Genomic DNA, 24,502 nt, shown 5'->3' with positions numbered 1-24,502 from the left:
CTGCAAAACATATGACAAAGGGCATGACAAACTGGACCACGCCCACTCCCACTCCCACTGCAGCGTGGACTGCCAGTCCGTGTGTGGTCACAAGTGGCTATTGAGGCAACTCCTAACGAAGGGATAGTGTGTGGTCACAAGTGGCTATGGAGGCAACTCCTAACGAAGGGATAGGGTAATACAGCGGCAAAGTTTGGAATGCCCTCGTTGGAAAGGCAGATTTAACGTCAATCATTTTCAAGGACATAATAAACATAGTAACCATTTAAGTTTTGGAGGCTGCAGAAAATATATGATTTCTTTCCTCCTTAAAACTTGTGTGTGGGGAGCCGTGTGTGTGTGTGGAGCGGTGTGTGCGGGGAGCCGTGTGTGTGGAGAGCGGTGTGTGTGGAGAGCAGTGTGTGGGGAGCCGTGTGTGTGTGGAGAGCCGTGTGTGTGTGGAGAGCCGTGTGTGTGTGTGTGGGGAGCCGTGTGTGTGGAGAGCCGTGTGTGGGGAGCCGTGTGTGTGGGGAGCCTTGTGTGTGGGGAGCTGCATTTTAAGTTTTATTTATGTTAACTTTTCCATTCCATCCTGACCCACACATTTTGGATTCGGCAGCTCTACCTCTTCAGTCATCTGTGTTTTACTACTTTCTGCTGCTAACATCAGTTTCATTGACATTGTTGTCAATTACTATTTACGTAATTACTAATACAGCCACAAAACAACTCAACAGGAGGAGTCAAGGTGCACCATGGACATGAAAAAACAGCTGCACATCCTTGGGAAGACTGCATTGATGCAGACTCGCGCAGGCCTGCTGTTGGAGACATGAACGCGCAAACAGAGTGAAAGTGGGATAGGGAGAGGGTATAGGGGCTCATTATTTTGATATTAATTTCCAAATCAATATGATAATAGCATTGTGAAAACATGATGTTTATGTATGTATGCTTGTGGCTCTGTGTACAGCACCTTACTATCTCTTGTAGGCTACACAGGGGTTTTCCTGCATAGAGAAAATTTGGGCGCGCGCCTAAGCCGTTTTCCCGAGCGCCTACAACAAATCCTGAGCGCCAATCATTGAACAGAGGCAGCTCCAAGCTTGAGAATACGTTGGTTTGAATTTGAGATTTGAGCAAGCAACTTAATGTAGCTAGATTTTAGCTGTTTTAAACCAAGGCACTTCCAAAATGTTGTTTACAACCTACTTACAAATCTGGTTAAAACAACTAGTGAAGGTGTTTTAGAATAATATTAATGCCATATACAATAACTGACTTTATGTTAACACCACTAATTAATGTTAGCTGTCTAATTATTTAGCGCAATGCTAGCATGCATCTACCGTAATTCGATTTTTAACCAAGGTAGCCTATTGTACTGCAAAATATTGATCGCGACCTGTTTACAAATCTGGTTAAAAAGATAAAGGTGAGCTGTTATTTATAGATATGAATTATTTCGCTCAGGGGGTGGGTGAGCTGCTGCCTTGAAGTCGACGGTGAGGGCTCAAAACACCATTAAGCCGCAATTCATCACGCGTGCAATGCATGTAAGCGAATATGGTCTCAATAGTTTGTTTCAAGTATAGGCTACAGCCGAAACCTCGTTCTGTTTTGATCAATAGTAATCGAGTTGATAAGCGTGTCTTCTTGGCTGAACAATACGCAACTGTGAGGTGCGCGAATGCACAGAGCGGCCAGCTGCCAATCACTCAACTTGCGTATGCATCCGGACTTCATCAGTCGGCGGTGATTTTGAACATAACATTCCATTTTCAGTATTCATGGCTTTCAATGTATTAAAATATCTGCTATGTTGAGGACCTACACAGGTGTAGGCTATTATTTGATTTGTCTACCCGTTTGAACGAGTACCAGTAGACCGCGGGGCCTCGGGAGAGGCAGACAACCGCATTGGTTTATCAATGAAAGCTCAGCTCGTTCGGAGGAGAGCGGATAGATTTGTGTTGCATCTCGAATTAATATTATCATTGATAAACCGGTGCGGTTGTAAACTGTCGTTCCGCTGCGAGGGCCAGCCCGACGTGCACGAATACACCTGTACAAATGCAAATGAAATGTCCACTCAAAATGCTGACAAAAGTTTGATTTCCAACGCAGCCTCCATTGGTGGGCCAATAGAAGTTAAACACACTATTAAACATATTTGTGGACAGTTTTAATAATAAAAACAAAAAGAATGTTATGTAGGTTTGTATAATAAAAATGAATAGTAATAATAGATAAACTTGAATCTCATAATTTGTGTGTTCCATTTCTGACCACTGGTTAGTTCTAGAGTCTATTGATATACATTTCAGTAGTTTGCATATATATGTAAAGAGGTAAACCTTGATAATCTTTGAACCATACATGATAGCAGCATGGGGCTTGGACTATTGTCAATCTATTTGAATCTAAAGTGGAAGCAAAATGATTTCCTGAAGCATATTCTCATTATTTATGAAATGGTAAAATGTAAGCTAATAAGGTGACATGGTAACACAGACTGCGCACACAGCGCGCAAAAAAAATTTTGGAGCACCGAAGACCCATTTTGACCCAGGAAAAACCCTGGCTACAGTTTCAAAGAAGAAGAATACCCTGACCCAATTACTAAAGTGTTGGTTATTTAGGCACTTACTAACCTTGGGTCAGTGACATGTATGCTGGTTAACCTGGGTCAGTCACTCACCTCTGGTGCACTCTCACCTCCACTGTTGTCAGTCTGTTTGCTCGGCGTGACAGTAACCAGTGGAGCTGAGCAAAGCAGGAGGATAATACTGATGGTTAATTCACAGGTAAACGGGACACCTTTATAGATGAGTTAGTTAGCTTAATGCTGTCCACATGCTTCATACCTATGAGTTCGTGGATGGTGACCTTGTCCAGCACGTTGAAGGAGGTGTCCAGCTTGAGGGGTTGACTGCAGCGCTGACACACGAAGCTTACCTGCGTGGTGCTGGTGGAGGACTTGGAGCCCTCCATGACTGTCTTTTGTGCTATCCTTAGTTAAAAGGCTGACCGTGCACGACGAAAACCTACAACAGCTATAAGAATCAACGTTAACTGAAATATGTTTTTCGCATCTAGTTAGCTAGTTCTGAATCATCAACCTTTGTCAACTGCCTATTACTATCTTCTTATTATTATTATGATCTCAAACTCTTCAACGTTAACGTTAGCCTGATTACCTAGGTCAGCTAACTAACCTTAGCTATGACACCTGTCAAAAATCAGGATAACATGTAGTAATCTTGCCAACATTTCCTTTATCTTGTTTACATAGACACAAACCGATCGAATGCGTGACTTTAGGGAAAAGGCTGTTTAACGTCAACTAACATTATACATCGTTGCAGTTGATAGCTAGCTTGCTAGTTGCTCTTGATTGACATCAGTGGACGATGACTTAGCTTTATGTAAAGTAACATCTTAAGTGCAGTATTTTAAGAGGACGAATGGCATGCTGGATATCATGTAGCAACTAAACACTATGATACATTTTTTATAATCGGTTAAACATACCAGTGTTTTCTTTCTATTGTGGACTTCCGGTTACGCCAGCCTAAATAACAGCGTTATTGCGTAGTTGCGTTACGCCAGCCTAGATGATCCTAAAGCAAACATCCGGTTTTTGGCAATGGCTGCCAAAAACTGTTGCCAACATGTCAAAATAAAGGTCCGTTACTACAAGACGAATGAAGTTGTACCCCCCCCCCCCCTCAATGTAGGGGTCAGATCTCTTTATTAGAGGTTGTAGAAGATGATTCTGAAATAAAACGTGTGGAATTGTTGTCCGCATGGCATTCACAGCCTGTCAAGAGTGTGGCCTATTTACCTCTATAGGCCGAATTGACATACACTGATACTGCTAAAGTTGTTAGGCTGGGAAAACAATATATTGTACCCCTTCAATATCAGAATCAGGTTTTATTGGCCAAGTCAGTTTGCACAAACAAGGAATTTGACTTGGCTCTCAATGTGCTTACACAAAATTACATTACAACACAATACAAAACAAACATATTGGGGTCAAATCTCTTTAATAAAGGGTGCAGAACAAGATTCTGAAATAAAAAGTTGGGAATTGTCCTGGCAGGGTTTCAAGCGTGGGGCCTATTGACCACTATAGGACTTTGAATAAATGCTAGAATGACAAATGGGAGGTTAACATACATTTGTCTACAAAGGGAAACATTTGTAAAGTTCTTGGTGTCACGGTGTCCAGAACACACCAGTTTTGCCATGGCAGACCATGGTTGGATGGAGAAGATTGTGTTTTTAGACTATTTTAAACATATGCTACCTTTATGCCACATTATTTGACGTGAAATTTATGTATCTCTTTATTTCTGTCGGTTCCAGACAGTTTTACAAAATCAAACGTCCTGTATGAATAATTGCATGCTGATAACTTCAGTAAACTCAAGAAGAACTAGACTTGTGGATTCACTTGAAATTCAAGTTAAAGCTAGCTGTCTAGTCCTGCAAGGTAGCAAACGCAGTACGAAGACAGCATAGAGAGAGAGAGGGCGATAGGGCCAGACAGCAATCTGTGTTATGCCTCTTTCTCATCTGCTATTTCCCACCTTTTCCTTGGATTATCACAATGGAGCCATTTTAAAAAGCTTGAAATAAATCCACCCTTTAACTTTTTAATTCAGAAAGGCAGAAACCCCTCAGGAATCATATTTCACAATTTGAATAGAACTAATTGCAAAATAATTTTTTTCAGCATAGATCATTTCTATGAGGTGTCCAGAACAACATACTAAAAGTCCTAAGAAATCCTAGTTGAGGAAATATGTTTAATTCTCATCAATCCGAGATGTGTGCTAATAATGCCAGGCAACAATACACTCCAAAAATGTTTACTCCTATCAAAATAAAACTTTACACAATGAAAGTACCCATGAAAAGTAAACATTTTTGTCTCACAAGTTTCTTTGAAAATGAATTTGAATATGCAAATGAGTTATACACTAATCGAATATGCCCAAAATACACCCAAATAGGCTTAATTTTTTTTCCTTTACTCCCACCACAATAAAACTTTACATAGTAAAAGTATAGATGAAAAGTAACTTTTTTTGTATTACAAGTTTCTTTTGAAATTAATTTGAATATGCACATGAGCTCCACACTTATTGAATATGTCCTAATTTGCATAGGCAAAAATAATATATTTTATTATTTGATTTCCTTATGTGTGTGTTCATGACAACCGTTTGCTATATGTTGTTAATAGAATTCATAAAAAGTGTATTAAAAAACCAGACCCTTGAGGGAACTAACCTCTATCAAACCCTAACCCTATCTAACCCTAACCCTATCAAACCCTTTGAATTTTGAATTTTCTTCATTGCTAAAGCAAGAAGGAGGGTTTTGCCATTTGTCTATTTGCAGCTTTGGCCATTACAACTTCTGTCTCTCTGTCTCTCTATCTGTCTGTCTGTCTCTGTCTGTCTCTCTCTCTGTCTCTCTGTCTGTCTCTCCCTTTATCCTCCCACTTTTATATAGTTGGGTTGCTAGTTTAAGAAGAACAATCCCTTCACCAAAAAAGTTAAGGAAAACACCAAAATACAATGTTAATGTTTATCACCACTTAACAATTTCTTCCTCTTTTTCATGGCAAGAAACTGACCAGAGGCCTTAGACACCCTCACAGGGTTCGGGACATTCACGTCTCTCCCATCTGGGGAAAAAAACCACAAATGAGATGACAGAATTCATTTGGATTCAAGGGAAACATTTCAGACAACAATAAGTGAATGTGGGACGGCCAGATCTCTAATCTAGGGTCAGGTAGGTTACAATCCCTAACAGCACTAATTACATACAAAGGATCAAAACGCCTGTACACACACACACACACACACACACACACACACACACACACACGCAACACACACACATACACACACATACATTTGCCAACTAGCTGGGTGTAGTCAGTGCTGAATTATCCATGTTTACCTGCTCTGCCACTGGCCCAACCAGAGGCCCCAGTGAGATGGAGGCGCTGTCATGGAAATCAACAGAGCGACGCTTCCTCTGGGGGTAACCTGGGTAACAGTGCTGTAAACAGGAAGAGAAAAGGAACAGAATAGTTATCTTTTTAACATTTGCTCCTAATCTGACAAACATTCAGCAAAACTATATTTTATTAAAACATCTGTGACGAACATATTAGGCTACAATTATAGCCAAACCTTGACATTACTCTGCTAGTCAGATTCTCTCCTGGTGTGCTTTAGATGTGGTGAACTTACGGCTGTGCAGTCGTTGCTCGCCACCAAGCACAGGTGGATGCTGCAGTGCAGGTAAACCTTGGAGGTGTTTGCAACGAAGAAGAACATCTTGAAGGAGAAGCGACCTGATGTGCTGTTGCCATTCTGAAGCAGCTCCACTGTGTCGTCATCGGGGTTGGGGCACCTAGAGGGGGAATAACATATGGAAAAAGAGACAGTGAGGACAATAGGGACTTATGAAGAAGGGTATAAACCCACATGATGAGCAACAGAAAAAAGGTTGGACAAATAAGGACTCAAATTATGATGGTGGTAAGCACGTGTGATATTGTGGTAGGGTAAATAGCATATGTTTTATATGTTGTAAGAGCTCTACGTCCCTTATTCATTTAGGCTCTTGTGATAGTCTGGTAGTAAGGTATGTAAGAGGGAAGAGTGGGTGTATTGGTGAGTTGGTACAAATTACTCGTTTCTGATGAGGTCCCAACGGATGTGGTAGTCTGCCTGATTGACAGGAGTGGCCCAGCAGGAGTCCATCACCAGGGCGATCTGGCGGCTGTCCACTCCGTCCAGGCGGACAGCCACGTACATCCGCTGGTTCACCGCCACAGTCACATTCCCAGAGAACGCATTAGAGAATCCTGCATCTTCATAGGGAATCATTCGGACACGGTAGGTTCCTTGACCTCCTGGTAACTTCTTAGTCACAACACTGTAGAAATAAACACAAAATGTTTTTTCCAGTTCATTTTCAGACAGGCAGAAAGCTTAGGCTTTGATGATAGTGATAGTTCCTCTATGAGGGGCTTTAATTTGGGGAGAGTAGTTGATGCACTGTATTTGTGTTTTGTTTTTAATATTGTGAAAGACTACTATCTGGATGGGGGCACTGTGTTTTATGAGTGAGGAATAGTGGACTACTATCTGGATGGGGTCACTGTGTTTCATGAGTCAGGAATAGGAGACTACTATCTGGATGGGGGCACTGTGTTTTATAAGTAGTTCATGGAGACTAAATTCTCCTATTCCTCAATCACTGGTTCTTTATGAAAACAATGTATTGTGTTTGGTCACTGGAGAAAGGCACTGCAAACTAACCAAGAAAAAGTGAGACAAAAGTGCGGACATAATGGCAAAACCAACCTCTCCAGGGGGTTGATGTCCATGTCCATGGAGAGTGCCTGAGTGAGGGGGTAGACACAGCAGAAGAGCAGTTGTATCCGTCTCTCTCTGCTGATGGGGCCACCGGCTGAGTTGGCCTCCCCCTGGATTAAGTTCTCATAGATGAAGTGGGTGCTGTTGCTCTGTTGGACAACAGACAGCACATACAGGGGTCAATGTCTTTGGTAGAAACCAACAATGGTTTCATCCATATTCTGCTGTGAATTCTGAGTAAACATATTTAAACTGTTGGGGGCTTTGTCATTTTTTGCCAGGTATTTTGGCTTTGCTCAAAGATTAACACTTCAAGACAATACTCCTCTAAGGAATAGCTTATTTTGTAAATCTTTGGTGTAGAAGCTGTTGTACCCTCAGAGTGGTTCCACAAGTGTGATTCTCATTGTCGAAGAGGAACTCCACTCTGCCATCTTGGAGTGTGCCGTTGCAGCTGGGGTCGTTGAGGTGGAGGGCGACAGCAGAGAAGCCTTCTTCAAACAGCTGGCAGCGAGACAGAGACATGGTGCCTGTGCTGCTGGAACAGTACTCCACGGAGTCTGAGAAACAGGGAAAGAGAGAGAAAGATGGAAAGATGTGAATAAGGTGGGGGGAAGAGTGATATGGGAAAATAAAGAAGGGATATAATACACTTCTATCCAACATCTAGTAATATTAATAGCAGTAGTACCATTAGTAGTAACAATGTCCGTAGTCATATTAGACCTTACCATAGGACTCAGCATAAGGTCTCGGGTGATCCTCATTGCAGAGGCAGCCGTAGACTCCATCTTTCTGGCCACACCACTCGTCCTCAGTACAGTACAGCTCTTCACAGGGGTCAACAACAGCTGCTCAAAAACATGGCAAATCCAGATGTATTAGTAGAATTAATTCAAATAGGCATAGGCCGAAATAAACGGGGTAAAATATGATTGGTGAACAAACCTGGATGTATCAGTAGACCACTAATTGTAACACTAAAGTAGGAAAGTCATTCTAATAGGCAGAATAGGCCTAATGTGCACTAAGTACTGTACTGCAGGTCAAGTGTGTCCCCACGGAACCATCACTTCATCTGAGGAAACTTCATTTGACTATTTTGGAATTTGGTCATCAGTCAGGTTGTTATTCAGAGAGAGAACCTTCTTTCTTTTAGCATACAGTATGTGGAATGGTAGAGGTACAAGTAGGTGAAAAGACCTGTCCCTGTAGCTGAGTGATTGGTGTATGGCCTGATTCATCAGTTTGTTTTTGTTTTTTTAAATACTTTATCATCTTTATTATTAACAGAATCTTCCAGTGGAATGTTTACTTTATTTAATGTGAAGAGGTCCTATGTGATTTTGTTTGATCAGTTTTTTGGTGGAATGACAATTTTAGATGAACACAAATATTTTAATAAGAAGAAGACCAGATAAGCAGTTGATGAAAAGTAATTATTGCAACACTTATTAAAAGGACATGGAGCAGGGTTAGTTAAATGACTTACCTGGAGTGGTTGGAGCAGGGCTAGTTGCAGCAGCAGTTGTTGTAGTTGTTGGATCTGCGTGGCGTATGGAGATATGTTTTAAATAATAGATATGAGAGATGAAAATCTATTCCCCGGAGAAACAATGGTGAATGTAACATGGACACAAACACACTATAGTAAATATATCAGAAAAGAGCATTTTACCTGTACAATATGACATATGTTTACCATTTGTACGTAGCAGTGTATGAGCCAAGGGCCCCAAAATAGGGTTGTCCCTACCACAGAGGGGGATGCTCACTATTTTTCTGAAAGCCATGTATCCCTGGAGTACACAAATCACTATGAAATGTGCCAAACTGACCAGAGCCTTGTAGACCACATACTGTATGTTACCCCCTAAGCAAAATGATAGGTATACAACATTTCTATGTAGCTTTATGTGTCTTTCCCTCTTGCTCTCTGGTAAAATACACCTGGAGGAGTTGGAAACTTAGAGATCCATAGTCCTACAGCACTACAGCAGTACAGACATACTACAGAGATAAAGAACATCAGCAAAATATAGTTAGCATTGCACCCCCTACTGGTGGTAGTGGTGACTCCTTCTGGATCATACACTAGCCTATATCTTTATATAGGAAACCATTATTTCATCTTCAGATTGTATAATTCATTTTGATATTTTAAATTCATTCATTGACAGGGATCACTCTCATTAGCTGATGTGTCTTGAGGGGTGTGTAGAACTAATGTGGGATTCAGATAAGTGCACACACACACACACACACACACACACACACACACACACACACACACACACACACACACACACACACAAATACACTACCAGTGGTCAGTTTGACAAAAATGCACTCGAATAGCAAAAAGAGGACAGTATTGCATTCCTAAGACCACATAAAGGATATTAAGCATCTCAGAAATGAATAACATCACAAAAACATCTGCGCACGCACACACACACACACACACACACAAGGTATGAAGGAAAATCAAACAATACACAGCAATGTGATCTGACAAACTGGCCATAGACTGGTTGGAGCAGGTTTAGTTAAATCACTTACCTGGAGTGGATGGAGCAGGGGTAGTTACAGCAGCAGGAGTTGCAGTTTCATCTGCGTGGCGTATGGAGATATGTTTTAGATAATAGATATGAGAGATGAAAATCTTTTCCCAGGAGAAACAATGGTGAATGTAACATGGACACAAACACACTATAGTAAATATATCAGAAAAGAGCATTTTACCTGTACAATATGCCAGATTGCAGTTAAGAGGTTTCACTAGTTTGTAAACAGTGTAGCTTCCTGGACACGCTTTCACCTGGATGGATGTTGATTTGAAATGGCAGCAGTCGCCATTCCAGTGTCCGCACACCTCTCTGGTCACGATGCCCTCTCCCGGGCGAGCGTGTGGACCGTTCAGCCAGAGAGGTGCATGGGTACCGCAGCGCTGGTCAGGCACACACACGTTAGGCATCAGAACGCTCGCCCCCTGGTGGAACATGCGGTACCAACCCTGCCACTGGACGTTACGGTCGCACCTTATCACTGACTGGTTCTGGTTAGTGGTGGCCCTCCAGGCGTCATTCAGCACAGTGTAGCTGTGACAAGGGTCAAACGCAGGGCTGGTAGTCACAGAACCTGTGTTTGAAATATTCATATCCAGTAATCAGATTAGTTGTATAAGCAAAAGAAAGATTTATTTGTACTTTATACAATATATTTGTAATATTAGGCTAAAGCAGCAGTAAGTAGTAAACTAGCAAGCTAACATAAAAGGCATGCAAAACCCCTTAAAACAAAAACAACAGCACGGATGGCACTGAGAAGATCTTGCTAGCACACTAATTGGTTTCTTTTTACAATATAGTTGTACATGTCGTGCTGTGAAAGCTTTTCTTACATTTTTGCAGGGTGGTCCATCCTGGACCGAAAAACTACAGTGCACAGCCTGGGTGACTAGTGGGAACGACAGGTGTGTCTCTGTCCCTCACTTGATCATAAACCAACTGACCAACTGACCCTCTCCTGGACCCCCTGCAGTTTGCCTACAGAGCCAACAGGTCTGTAGACGAGTCAGTAAACATGGCCCTTCACTTCATTCTCCAGCACCTGGACTCCGCAGGAACCTACGCCAGGATCCTGTTTGTGGACTTCAGCTCTGCCTTTAATACCATCATTCCTGCTCTGCTACAGGACAAGCTCTCCCAGCTGAGTGTGCCTGACTCCACCTGCAGGTGGATCACAGACTTCCTGTCTGACAGGAGGCAACATGTGAGGCTGGGGAAGTATGTCTCTGATTCCAGAACCATAAGCACCGGCTCCCCTCAAGGCTGCGTTCTTTCCCCTCTACTCTTCTCCCTGTATACAAACAGCTGCACCTCCAGTCACCAGTCCGTCAAACTCCTCAAGTTCGCGGATGACACCACCCTCATTGGGCTTATTTCTGGTGGGGATGAGTCCGCTTACAGGTGGTAGATTGACCATCTGGTGACCTGGTGTGGTCAGAACAACCTGGAGCTAAATGCTCTGAAAACAGTGGAGATGGTTGTAGACTTTAGAAAGAACCCAGCCCCACCCACCCCCATCACCCTGAGAGACTCCCCAGTCGACACTGCGGAGTCCTTCCGCTTTCTGGGCACCATCATCTCCCAGGACCTCAAGTGGGAGCTGAACATCAGCTCCCTCACCAAAAGAGCTCAACAGAGGATGTACTTCCTGCGGCAGCTGAAGAAGTTCAACCTGCCAAAGGCAATGATGGTGCACTTCTACACCTGCATCATCGAGTCCATCCTCACCTCCTCCATCACCGTCTGGTACGCTGCTGCCACTGCCAATGACAAAGGCAGACTGCAGCGTATCATCCGTTCTGCCGAGAAGGTGATTGGCTGCAATCTTCCAACTCTTCAGGACCTGTTCGCCTCTAGGACCCTGAGGCGGGCAGGTAAGATTGTGGCCGATCCCTCCCACCCGGGTCACAAACTCTTTGAGGTTCTTCCCTCCGGCAGGAGGATGCGGTCCATCAGGACCAAAACCTCACGCCACAAAACCAGCTTCCCGGCTGCAGTTGGCCTTATTAACAAGGCCCGGGACCCCCACCTGACCTGGACTCTTATCCCACCCCCACACCCTAAGTCTGTGTTACATTACATCGCACATTGCTCATTCACATTGCACTCCTGTTTTGCTTTTGCACTCTACTTTCCACTTTACTTTTTTTATATTCATTGTTTATATATTTGTATCGTATATATTGTGTTTTTTTGGTTCTTATGTGTAGTACTTTTCTTATGTGTAGTACTTATTTGTGATTTTATGTTATGTGTAGTACTTATTGTGTTTCTAGGTTTTTATGTTTTATGTTTACTGTATGCACCTTCACACCAGAAAAAAATCCAAGTAGGTGTAAACCTACTTGGCAATAAATCCCATTCTGATTCTGATTCTGATTCTGAAAATGAAATCATACCAAAACTAAAATCATACCTCCTGAAGTGGCAAAATGTTGCATGCTGTTGTTGTCAAATGATAATTCTTTATCATGTCTAAACAAATATAGTGTTTTATGAGCTTGGTGTGCCTGTGTACCGTAATATTGCAGTTAGCTACACTTCAACATGTGTGACTATTTTATGTCCATAAACCTAACTTTATCAAATGTATAATTATTTCAATTCATTTTGAATGTATTGTTTGAATACATTAAACAAAATAGAGTTATTAGTTGAAAGGCAGGAAAATGTCAGCAAGTAATTCCCCCATAACATTTGGGATTTCTCCTTCATAGTGATTCATCTTCCACCAGAAAAAAAGGAAATCCACTTAATAGGAGGTCTACTTAAGAGGCTGTAAAATCTTACATCCATCAGATCCATGTTGCCATCATAAGGAGACATACTCCAGAGATCAAGAACATAAAAAATATATAGTTAGCATTGCACCCCCTACTGGTGGTAGTGGTGACTCCTTCTTGCACATACACTGTATCTTTATATAGGAAACCATTATTTCATCTTCAGATCGTAAAAGTTCATTTTGATGGCGTATGGCAGGGATGGAATTTTGCTCCGGCCAAATGCTGGTGAATTTGATCAATCTGCCAGCCACGGTGGCAGGTAAACAAAGGGGGCATTTAAAGGTACAGTGTGTCGTTTTTTAGTTGTATCTATTTGTACAAATGAAATATAGTGTTCATATTTATGTTTCCATAAGTGTATAATAACCTGTAACTATGAATCATTGTGTTTTTGTTAGCTTAGAATGAGCCCTTTTTATCTACATAGGGACGGGGTCCTCTTCCACAGAGTCTGCCATATTTCTACAGTAGCCCAGAACGGACAAACCAAAACACGGGCTCAAGATAGGGCTTTTCGCACTGTTCTGGCATTTGACGGCCACCATAGGTACTCGCACACGCTTGTAAAGGGAAAGATATTCAGCTAGTTGCAATTCAGCAACCTCACCACTAGATGCCACTTTAACAAACATAATTGACGCAATTGAATCATCAACTCGGTCGTCAGGCAGCCTACCTAATTAGTGTTGTTGCTTACTAGCGGTCCCGGTAAAGTCTCCTTCTCATCTCCTCCTGCATCTCAACCAATCAGAGTAAGTTTCGGGCCACTAACCGCCAGTTTGATTGGATATGATATTCAAAGCCAGAGCGCACTTCCTTGTCAGTCAATCGTTCATTCATTTACAAAGATGAATAGCCTAATCTAACAGACTATTTTAATATCAATGTGGCTTTATCGTAGGTGTAAAGACAGAGGCTGATGTCAGTAGGCCTACGCAAGAGGAGACAACTCAAGTTCATAAACCAAAAGTTTAAAGGTGATTTTTCAATGAGTAGAGGGGAAAAGCGGAGGCTTCGCCAGCAGCAAGATAAACAGCTTTATTGTGGGCACTAAACTTAAACTTGGAGAGTATCAAGGACCACAGAACCTCCAAATGCCACAATGAGGCGATTTGCATCATATAAGGAGGCGATCTGCATCATAGAAGGAAAGTCACCTCAGGAGAAAATGGAATCTGATTCAGATTCTGACGAAGAGAGATTTTGAAGCGAGGGAGGGAGAGAGGTGTGTGTGTGTGTGTGTGTGTGTGATTGTTAAAGGTCAGTTTGCTCAAGTTTAAATGTTAAAAGAGTGTTCAACTTCTGTTTCTGTGCATTTTAAGTGTTTGTGTGTGTGAAGTGTGAGGGAGGGAGGGAGAGAGGTGTGTGTGTGTGTGTGTGTGTGTGTGTGTGTGTGTGTGTGTGTGTGTGATTGTTAAAGTTCAGTTTGCTCAAGTTTAAATGTTTAAAGAGTGGTAAAGTTCTGTTTCTGTGCATTTTAAGTGTTTGTGTGTGTGTAGTGTGAGGGAAAATAAATAGTAACCTTAAGTGAATAAATATTAAATGAATAATTTGATGGGGATATGTTTATTAGCCTGAGTCTACCAACATGGCATTCTTCCCAGGATCCTGTGGCCCCTCCTTGTCTACGTGGTCCCTATCTCAACAGTTGAGACCTTAGAGAGGAGGGTCAGCAACCTCCTCCGGAGATGGCTTGGATTACCAAGGAGCCTGAGCAGCATTGCACTCTACGGGAACACCAACAAACTGCAACTGCCTTTCAAATCCTTGGAGGAGGAATTCAAGGTAACTAGAGCCAGAGAAGTGGTTGAGTATAGGGCCTCAAGTGATCCGGTGGCTAAAGCAGGGATCCAAGTGAGGACTGGCAGGAAATGGAGGGCAGAGGAAGCGGTTCAAGAGGCAGATGCAAGGCTGCATCACAGGAGCCTGGTGGGAGTGGTCACACGAGGTCGAGCAGGGCTAGGATCCTTTCCAACTCCCCAAATGAACACCAGGGGGGAGGAAGGGCGACGACTTGTTCAGGAGGAGGTGAGAGCAGCAGTGGAGGAGACGAGAACCTGCAAGGCAGTGGGAATGAAGCAACAAGGAGCTTGGACGAGATTGGAGAATGCGGTTGAAAGGAAAGTGACCTGGGCTGAGCTTTGGAAAGCCGAGCCTCACCGCATCAAATTCCTCATCCAGGCAGTGTATGACGTGCTTCCAATGCCGTCAAATCTGCACACATGGGGCATAGCAGAGACACCAGCATGCCCACTGTGTTCCAAGCGAGGAACCCTGGAACACATCCCGTGGGAAGATCGCTTGGAAGAAGCCTTTGAGGGGAAGCTCTCTAAGTACGCAGGACTGGTCAGTGACTGTCAGCAGGCTGGATGGAGAGCAAGGTGTTTCCCTGTGGAGGTTGGATGCAGAGGATTTGCAGCCCGTTCCTTGGCCAGAGCCTTCAGTAGTTTAGGCATAGAGGGAGAGAGAAAGAGGAGGGCTGAAGGACAGATAAACACACCTGTCATTCCGACCAGCTGCCCAGACTATTCAGCAGATAAACAAACCGGTCAATCCGACCAGCTGCCCAGACTATTCAGCAGATAAACACACCTGTCAATCCGACCAGCTGCCCAGACTATTCAGCAGATAAACACACCTGTCAAGCCGACTAGCTGCCCAGACTATTCAGCAGATAAACACACCTGTCATTCCGACCAGCTGCCCAGACTATTCAGCAGATAAACAAACCTGTCAATCCGACCAGCTGCCCAGACTATTCAGCAGATAAACACACCTGTCAAGCCGACTAGCTGCCCAGACTATTCAGCAGATAAACACACCTGTCAATCCGACTAGCTGCCCAGACTATTCAGTAGGTGGTTTGAACTAAACTATAGCTTTGTGTACATTAAGATGGTGTTTGTGTTATGTTACAGTTTAGATCATTTAAAAAAAGGAAACGATAGAAATTATTTAAGGACAATATTAGTGTTCTATTGTAACTATTTAAGGTCAGTATTAGTGTGAATATTTGTAACTTCTATTGTAACTATTTAAGGACAGTATTAGTGTCCAAAGGTGCAGATTCTTCCATTAATTTCCAATCATAAAGGAAAGGATCAAATCCAGAGAGGTGATAGATTGTTCTTGCGTAATCAGATTTGAACATGGGTCATGCTCCTGTCTCCCTTAACGGCTTCATAGTGAACATAGTCACAGCAGGTAAAATGAGATGAGGGTCAAATCTGGATCTGTGCCAGCAGGTGAGTATTTCTGTTCTGTGTTTGTCCTCAGAGAACAAAGGAGGCGACACACAGTGCAAGATCATTTTACAGCAAACAGTGACTTACGATTAACACTTTCTAAGGCAGTTTACTGTTTGGACTGCATCTATCCCATAATACAAGTTAATCTAGAAATAATGATTTATGGCCAGTTCATAGGAGATACTTTTCTTCATTTAAAACTACCTTTCCTGATTGTGAGTGGATTTTAGTTGTTAATTGACTATTCTCTGGTAATACAATGAAGTCTGTCAGAGGAAAATTACCCCTGCAATGCCAATAGAGTTTACACACTATCAGATTGTTCTTTCAAATTACTTTCTAGTTTTAAAAATAACATTATCTGTGTAGAGTGATTACAAGACTATTCACTTGTCTGTTTACTTACTGTATTATTATTTGTTATAAAATGCATGGTTCATGGTTCATGTCTTAAGATGATTTTAAGGTGACTTAAAGCTTTGCAAACCTATTGTGTTTATTGTATTGTGAAAAAACCCAAAGCTGGGGCCTAAGGCCTAAGTCAGAAAACATGTTGAAGGTGCGGCTTCATTCCATTCATTGCTGAATAATTCTGAATTAATTGCCTACCTTGGGCCATTGTGAATTCACCTGTCAAAGAAAAAGAATACAATATTAGTTCCAGTAGAATGGCACAAAGCAGTGAACATTACATCCAGTGTGTGTGCAGGAATCTGCCTGAACCGGCTTTAGGAGGTCTTACCCATCATCAGCATCGCTGCGGATAGCGCACACACACAGATGGCAAAGCCCATGGTGACCGCTGCACCTGGTCTCTCTCACAAGCAGGACAGGACCCACTCCTTTCAGCTGCTGATTTCTAAACAGTATGCAGCATTACATCCACAAACACAAAAGTATGCTTAGAGAGGCCATACACTACTTTAGGCTAGGAACGCTAACAAGGACCCACTCTTAGCTTGGAGGCATGTTTAGGGTGACCAGACGTCCTCTTTTGCCCGGACATGTCCTCTTTTTGAGACCTAAAAAATGCGTCCGGTAGGGATAGTCCGCGATCTTACTTCGTCAGATATTTAAGTATCGTTTGCATTGTGACTGCATTACATTGTCACTAAGTAAACACCCCCGTGATCAAAGATAAATTATAGTACATATTAGTGAGTACCCTATGCTATATATCCCCTCGAAATGGCAATTGGCAAACCTATCACTGTCATGGTTTTCATTATTTTGGGGGAGGGAAATAGTCAGTAGCAATCTATAACATAATTATATACTTATCCTACATAAACTATGGAAACTATTTAAAAAACTATTCAATTAAATGAATAATTTCTTATTTGCTTTGTTATTTTTGTCATATACAGATATGCTATGATGATTGCTGGGTAATATACAGTATATCTTGTCGAATGTCAAGTCTTTATTTGATCATGTGACGAGACGATACGATATAGCTAGTTTAGGCACAAAATCTGAACGTCAAGACCGACAGGCTGACTGAGCACAGCAAGAGGCACAGCACACCTGCAAGCCAAATTATGCCTTTCAAACATAAAAGTGGTGATGCATGATATACTTTTTCAATGGACAGGATAGCCAGCCCATTCAGCCTCTCCTGCTCCATGCTGCCCCTCAGGTAGGTCTTAATGAGTTTCGATTTGGAAAAGGATGGATCACTCGGCTGTTGCCACTGTCACATATGTCAGAAACAATAGCAGGGCAGTGCACACCTCACCGAAGGTGGATGTTACGGAGTGATAATCCACAATCAGCATCTTGGCAAATTGGAAGACTGAGGACTGCTGCGCGATCTGTGCTCTAAAACAGGCCCTGAATGATAGGAGTTGTGCAGGAAACATTATTGCTATGTCCCTGTTGTAGTGGTCAGGCAGACGTTTTGCCTTGTCATGTAGCTCATCATCGCCTACGAGCTGATGACCACCGGAGCCCCCCCCAAAAGTTTCCTTAGCCCCCCCAAAAAATATATATTTGTTTTTATTTTGAGATCGTCAAATTCACACCTAACAACCGATTTAGTGAACTTATTTTGTTTAATTTTTAGAGTTTGAAATAAAACAGTCTCGACTAGCACAGGAATTCCCGCCTGTTTGAGACTGTGGTGGCAAGCGCACGGCTCTGTTTGGTCGTGAGTGCGTGAGTGAGCCTCGCGAGGGTGCAGACAGACGGTTATAACGTCTAGTAAACAGACTTTCCGACCCAAGCTGGTGAAAGCTGCCATAATCAGCTGCTGGATATAAAGGTATAGCACATGAAGTTTAAAATATTAGAAGAAACTAAATGGTTAAATCATCACAAGTTAATTATAGATGTCGTGGCTCTCTTTTATCATACCGGTTCATTGATCCTGTGGGTATGCTACCCTACTCAGTAGCTCAGCCAGATATAACTAGCCAGTGAACTCTAGCCTACAAGGTTAGCCTACTCACTTGAGCTGCAAATCCCAAGTACTGAGGCAACGAAATGCAGTTAGCATCTAACCAGAAGTGCAAAATCAGAAGAGTGCAGAGTATGTGCAAAGTGGTAATATAAAAATAGATAAATAGAATATATACAGTATGGTATAAGACATAAGTAATATGAACAGTAAGCAGCAATAGTGGTGGTTAGTGCAGATGTGATATAGATATATGATATAGATATACAGTATGTAAAGTGCAGGTGAAGTACAGGTGAAAGTGGCAGTAGAAGTTATAAATGAGGTAGGAGACATAAGATATAAGTACGGTGAATATGGATATGGACAACAATTTTAAATAAATAGATATAAACAAATGAACAGTTTTAGTGCAAATGTTCAGTGGCTGGGGGAGGTGTGTGGCAGTCAGGCCAGGGTAGAGGGGGGAATACAGTCACTGTAGGAAGGAATGTGAGGGGGTAGCCAGGGGGGGTCACCGTGATGCAGAGTTCAGCAGGGTGACAGCCGCAGGGAAGAAGTTGTTCCTGAGCCTGCTGGTCCGGGAACGGAGGACCCTGTAGCGCCTCCCTGATGGGAGGAGGGCAAACAGTCTGTGGTTGGGATGGGAGCTGTCCTTCTCGATGCTGCGCGCTTTCCGCAGACATCTTTTGCGCTGGACAGCCTCGATGGAGGGGAGTGGGGAACCAGTGATGCGTTGGGCAGTTTTCACTACCCTCTGGAGAGTTTTGCGGTCTGCCACAGAGCAGCTGCCATACCAGACTGAGATGCAGTTGGTGAGGATGCTCTCAATGGTGCAGCGGTAGAAGTTCACCAGAATCTGAGGAGACAGATTTGCCTTCTTCAATCTCCTCAGGAAGAAGAGAAGCTGGTGAGCCTTCTTGATTAGGGTTGAGGTGTTGAGGGTCCAAGAGAGGTCCTCGGTAATGTGGACACCCAGGAATTTAAAGCTGGCGACACGCTCCACCTCCGTCCCGTTGATACAGATCGGGGTGTGTGCGCCACCTTTGGTCCTCCTGAAGTCCACAATTAGCTCCTTGGTTTTCATGGTGTTGAGAGCCAGGTTGTTGTTAGCACACCACACTGCCAGGTGCTGGACCTCTTACCTGTAGGCCGACTCATCGTTGTTGTTGATGAGGCCAATCACCGTTGTGTCGTCTGCAAACTTTACAATCATATTAGAACCATGTACAGCTGTGCAGTCGTAGGTGAAAAGGGAGTAGAGGAGAGGGCTCAGCACGCAGCCCTGTGGGACACCAGTGTTCAGGATGAGGGTTGAGGAGGTGTTGTTGTCTAACCTGACAGACTGAGGTCTGTTGGTTAGGAAGTCCAGAATCCAGTTACTGAGGGAGGTGTTGATGCCCAGATCACTGAGTTTTGTGATCAGTTTGGAGGGGATTATGGTGTTAAATGCAGAGCTGAAGTCTATGAACAACAGTCTCGCGCAGGGCCGGCGATTGCTATAGGCGAACTAGGCGACTGCCTAGGGCGACAAATGGGTTGGGGGCGCCCTAGTGTCGCCCTTGGACCTACTTCCCATTAATCATAGTTAGAATAACAAGCAAATCAAAACATGTTTATTAATCATGATCATCCTAGGGCGCCCCTTCAGCCACACGTTTACTTGTCAACCTGATTTTTAGATTGAATTGATGGTTATTGTCGATCATTTGTCGCGGTTGCGTTAAGTTACGTTACGTTACGTTAGTTACGTGAGGGCTCCTGCACACTGCCAGGGTGAGCCGTGAGCGTGTCAGCTACGTGACATTCGCAAAAATGAAGCGGTCAATACCATCTGGAGCACAGGGACGAAAACGAAGAAAGGAAGAAGAGGAAAAGAAAGCCAAGTATAGAGGTAAGTCTTCTCATCTCAGTCATTAAGGTGTCAAACGAAATACATGTAGTATTGTGCATCACCTAATATTGGACGTTTCATTGCTGTCACTTAGGCTAGCTATAGCTAGCTAGCGACTGTTACTTTGCTAATTTGCTACGTAGGCTATTACTAGCAAACGTAACTTCACTGATAACCTACATGGATGTAAATGTCAAAAGACCAATATCTGGATAACGTATGCTAGTTATGAAAAGTACAGTTGCTGTCTACATTAATTATAAATGGCATAAGTTCTGTTTAGTGAATTCACAACTAGCAGGTGCACACACAGTAACCATTTTGGGGATAGTGGTGGTGTTCACCCTTCTGTACAGTTCCTCCCCAGGAATATACTAAAAATTTTGTTTATTTTTGTTTTAAATTGGCCAGATGCACTCAGGCAATTTTTGCAGAGGCCGCTGTAGAAAGGACGCCTGATTCGCCTCCCTCTGAACTTTGTAAGTAGCCTACACAACTAGTACTACTGTTGCTGTTTTTGTTATTGTTATTATTATTAGCAATTATTACTTTAATAATCACATCACATTAATACTACTAATTGTAATCAGTAGCCTAGTATTATTTAGCCTTGTGGCAGTAATTGTAATATATCTACTACAAGTTACATGGTCAGATAAAATGTATTTGTACAATGCAACTATGTGGTAGGATGATAGAAATGACCAAATGCAACTGTGTAACGAACAGCATGGATGAACTCTGTGTTTAAATACAGCTGCAGGAGAAGGGACATCCAGTAGTACTCAAGGGGCCAGTAACACACAGGCCAGGAACACACAGCCTGCATCAGGTGAGTCTATTTAATAGTATTTATTCAAGCCACATCCATACTTTAAAGTACAATAGAAACATGTTAGCGTGTATTAAATACAATAGCTTGTTTTCTTAAAGAAGTTCAACCACATTCATGATCATTTCACTTATTATATTAAACACCGCTTGTCTGGCTATACAATATGCTTGAATACAGGTGAAGGTGAAGGGACATCCAGGACCACATCAAGCACTCTGGGCACCAGTGAAACTACACTGCCGCCTGCAGACACCTCACCCTCCACAATTCCTGCTATCCAGGGAGAACCTATAGATCCTGCTGACTGGCCAGCCCTCTGTGATCCGGTAAGGACAGAGTTAGTTTGCAGAGGACCATACCAGACCAGTCCAGACTTTACATTTCCAAAAAGAGATGATGGGAGAAGCTGCCACCACAACCACTTCTACAGGAAATTAGTAAATGGGGAGAAAATCAAGAGAAGCTGGCTTGTATATTCAAGGAAAAACAATACTCTTTATTGCTTCTGCTGCAAGCTCTTTTCACAGAAAAATGACCACCTCATTAGGAGTGGCCTAAATGACTGGAAGAATTGTAGTGAGGTATTTGAGATATTTTGTAGAGGTACGTACAGTATCCATAAAAGCACTTTTGTTTGTAGAGGGTATAGTTAGGGTATAGAGGGTCATAATTTGCTTAAATGTCCTTACAGGTGCTTAAGAGTGTTTTGCATAGTTTATGGAGTTAACTTAATCCTAACTTTGAGTGTGTAATAAGTTATTTAAACTAATAAAAAAGAAAATGTTCTGAAACTATTCTGGTGTTTGTTGTCCATGCAACATTTATTGTTGAACTGCAATGTAGAATAGTATAATTATAAGTGGGTGAAAAAACTGCTATGCAAAGTTAAGTGATTGTGTGTGTGTGTGGGGGGGGGGGGGGGGGGGGGGGCGCAAAACTCAATCTCGCCTAGGGCAACCAAAGGGCTAGAGAATGTTTTTATTTCTCTTCCTAAAACCCACTAGAGGACACTATTTAAAAGGATATTTTCAAAAATGTCTTATGGGGGAGCATGCCCCCAGACCCCCATAGTTTCGCTGGGTCAGGAAAAATAATAGGTTTAATCTAGGGGCTTAGCCCCCCCAAAAGTGGGAACCTAGATTCGCCCCTGCAACAGGGACAACAGACACTATTTAACTAACAGGTTGTTATAATTTCGGAGTCAGGTCGCCGCCGAGTTTCATTGTGTAGTATGTGTTTTTCAGATGTCGCCGCACCAAATCGTGCCTTTCATCAGTGTTTTTAAGAACGCTTCAGCACCTTGACCGTCTGTTTACGTTACCGTGTCAGAGTGCTATCCATGTTTCTGATAGCTTTCTCTTTGACCTATCTACTTTTTCAATACAATAGCCGAAGTAACTAATTCGACCGTTAAATCCAACACGTATATACGCCTAATCATAGACATATATCATAGACATATATTTAAGCAATAAGCCCCAAGAGGCCGTGTTTTGCGCTGATTTTAGAACAGGTAAGGGGAGTTGTTAGGCACGACGCGAAGCAAATATCTGATATGGTTTCATTAAATAACGACAATTAAATTTAAGAAATAAAATAGTTTAATAACAAACCATAATTCTTCCGCCACTACAAAGTATAGCTCCTAAATAAATCGTTGCCACGCAACAGCCAGATGGAACACTTGCGCTACCGACAAAAAAGGGGTGCTTATTTATTCACATTAATTTGTATATCGCCATTAATAGTGCAATTGTTGAAATAGTTTTCAAACGGGCTCCTCTTTGCTGGTGCAGCGACAGGGGTATCTTGATGTTGACGCTTCAGTGTCCCAGATGATGTTGCAAGGATGTTGCTCCACTCCTTCCTCTCGCTGTAATTTGGACGCCAGATTTCAGTTACCCCTTTTCCACCAAAGCCGGGCCGGTGCTGGTTCCGGGCTGGTTCCAACTCTGGAACCAGTTCTTCCGTTTTCCACACAAAAAAAGCTGGCTTCGGTTCCAAAAAACAGGTTCGAAGTCAGCACCAGCTTTTAGGTGGGCCAGAAACAAGAACCGGTGACGTCGGGTTCGTCCCGAGATTATGGGCGGAGCTACCACACCAGAAACAGATATTTTCGCCGCCATTTTTTTTCCACCGTCAACCAAGAGGATGAGTGAAAACGGTGAAAACATAAATGAAAGATCCATCCAGCAGTGGATCACCGATGAAATAAAAACATTGATAGCGATTTTGTCATCAACAGAAATGCAAGACAAACTTGGGGAGGCAGTAAGGAAAGCTAAACTATATGAGGAAATAGGGGGAGAGTTGGAGATGGCGGGGTTCAAAAGGACAACAGACCAAGTAACAAACTAATTAAAAAAAATAAAGAAAGCTTTCATCCATCAAAATGTGTTGTCTGCATCGTGTACAGTAACTCTTTCAATCTATCTTGTTTTGGTTGTGTGATGTCACACCTAAGATTAGCTGTTGACTAAGCAAATTCGTGTAGCAGCTAACTAACTAGCATTAGCTGCTCGCTGTCGTGAGGTACTGTTACAGTTGTTGTGGCAACTGGTAAGTAGGTAGTAGCTAGTCTACTTGTGTAAAGATATATGTATTGTTTATGTAATCACTTATATATGTATTGTTTATGTAATCACTTTTATATATCCAACCCAAATGCGTTGGCAATACTAGTCTACAACGTTATGGTCATGCCAATAAAGCTTCTTTTGAATTGAATTGTCAACTCCCGTCATGAACTGCATTGTCACTCGTTTGATCTACGTGGAGAAATATAGAAAACCCGTTGCCAAGTAAACAGAACATTAACTTAAGCTCGTTTGGTACTACATGCTACTAAAAATGAAACATAATAGAAGTTTTATCGAAATTTGTTTGCCTTCTCCCAGGAATAAAACCACTCGTGAATAACTAGTAACCTGTCACAACATTCCAAAATGTTCAGCTAGGACAACAGAGGCGTATGACGTGATTTAAAGACGTAGCTAGCCCTACTATGGCTCTCGGTCGGTGGAAAATCGAGCTGGTTCTTAGATAAGAACCAGCACCGAACCAGCACCAGCCCGGCTTTGGTGGAAAAGGGGTAAGTGACGACTCGCACCTATGTCCCGTCACTGCCATAATCTCTCTCCCCTCTAGACCAGCGTCAGTTTTGTAACGTCTTTCTTTCTTTGAAATATTCCATGCGCAGTAATATGGAATGTTATCATAGAATGTTATGAGGACAACTTGAAAGGTAATGCTGGATTTTACAACGGCATGGAACGCGATTTAGCCAATCACAATCAAGGATTGGAACAATCAGTTTTAGAAACGGGTATATCTATGCGCCTAATGGTGTGTGAGTGCCTCATAACTAGTAACTTGCG

General features: G+C 42.6%; 2 protein-coding genes across 2 annotated transcripts in view; both read right to left on the bottom strand.

The window, feature by feature from the left end:
- Positions 1–3,608, bottom strand: part of becn1 (beclin 1, autophagy related) — a 10,771-nt gene extending 7,163 nt beyond the window's left edge. The window contains exons 1-3 of the mRNA XM_012835846.3: positions 3,514–3,608; positions 2,847–3,035; positions 2,681–2,745 (exon numbers count right to left, since the gene is read on the bottom strand). Coding sequence (XP_012691300.1) covers positions 2,681–2,745; positions 2,847–2,973 — 192 coding nt within the window. The 5' untranslated portion in view covers positions 2,974–3,035; positions 3,514–3,608. The remainder of the gene's footprint in view (positions 1–2,680; positions 2,746–2,846; positions 3,036–3,513) is intronic.
- Positions 3,609–5,865: 2,257 nt separating this feature from the next.
- On the bottom strand, positions 5,866–10,554 carry LOC116220253 (pancreatic secretory granule membrane major glycoprotein GP2-like). The gene is made up of 7 exons (XM_031565687.2): positions 10,338–10,554; positions 8,126–8,245; positions 7,770–7,954; positions 7,383–7,543; positions 6,706–6,951; positions 6,257–6,423; positions 5,866–6,053 (listed from the first exon to the last, which is right to left on the bottom strand). Exons 1-7 carry the CDS (start codon positions 10,552–10,554, stop codon positions 5,926–5,928), a joined length of 1,224 nt encoding a protein of 407 aa, XP_031421547.2. The 3' UTR covers positions 5,866–5,925.
- Positions 10,555–24,502: the final 13,948 nt, after the last annotated feature.

Source organism: Clupea harengus, chromosome 1 (assembly GCF_900700415.2).
Source record: "Clupea harengus chromosome 1, Ch_v2.0.2, whole genome shotgun sequence".
Classification (NCBI taxonomy): Eukaryota; Metazoa; Chordata; class Actinopteri; order Clupeiformes; family Clupeidae; genus Clupea; species Clupea harengus.
Note: the sequence above shows the minus strand (reverse complement) of the source record. Positions and strands in the feature narration are given on the sequence as shown.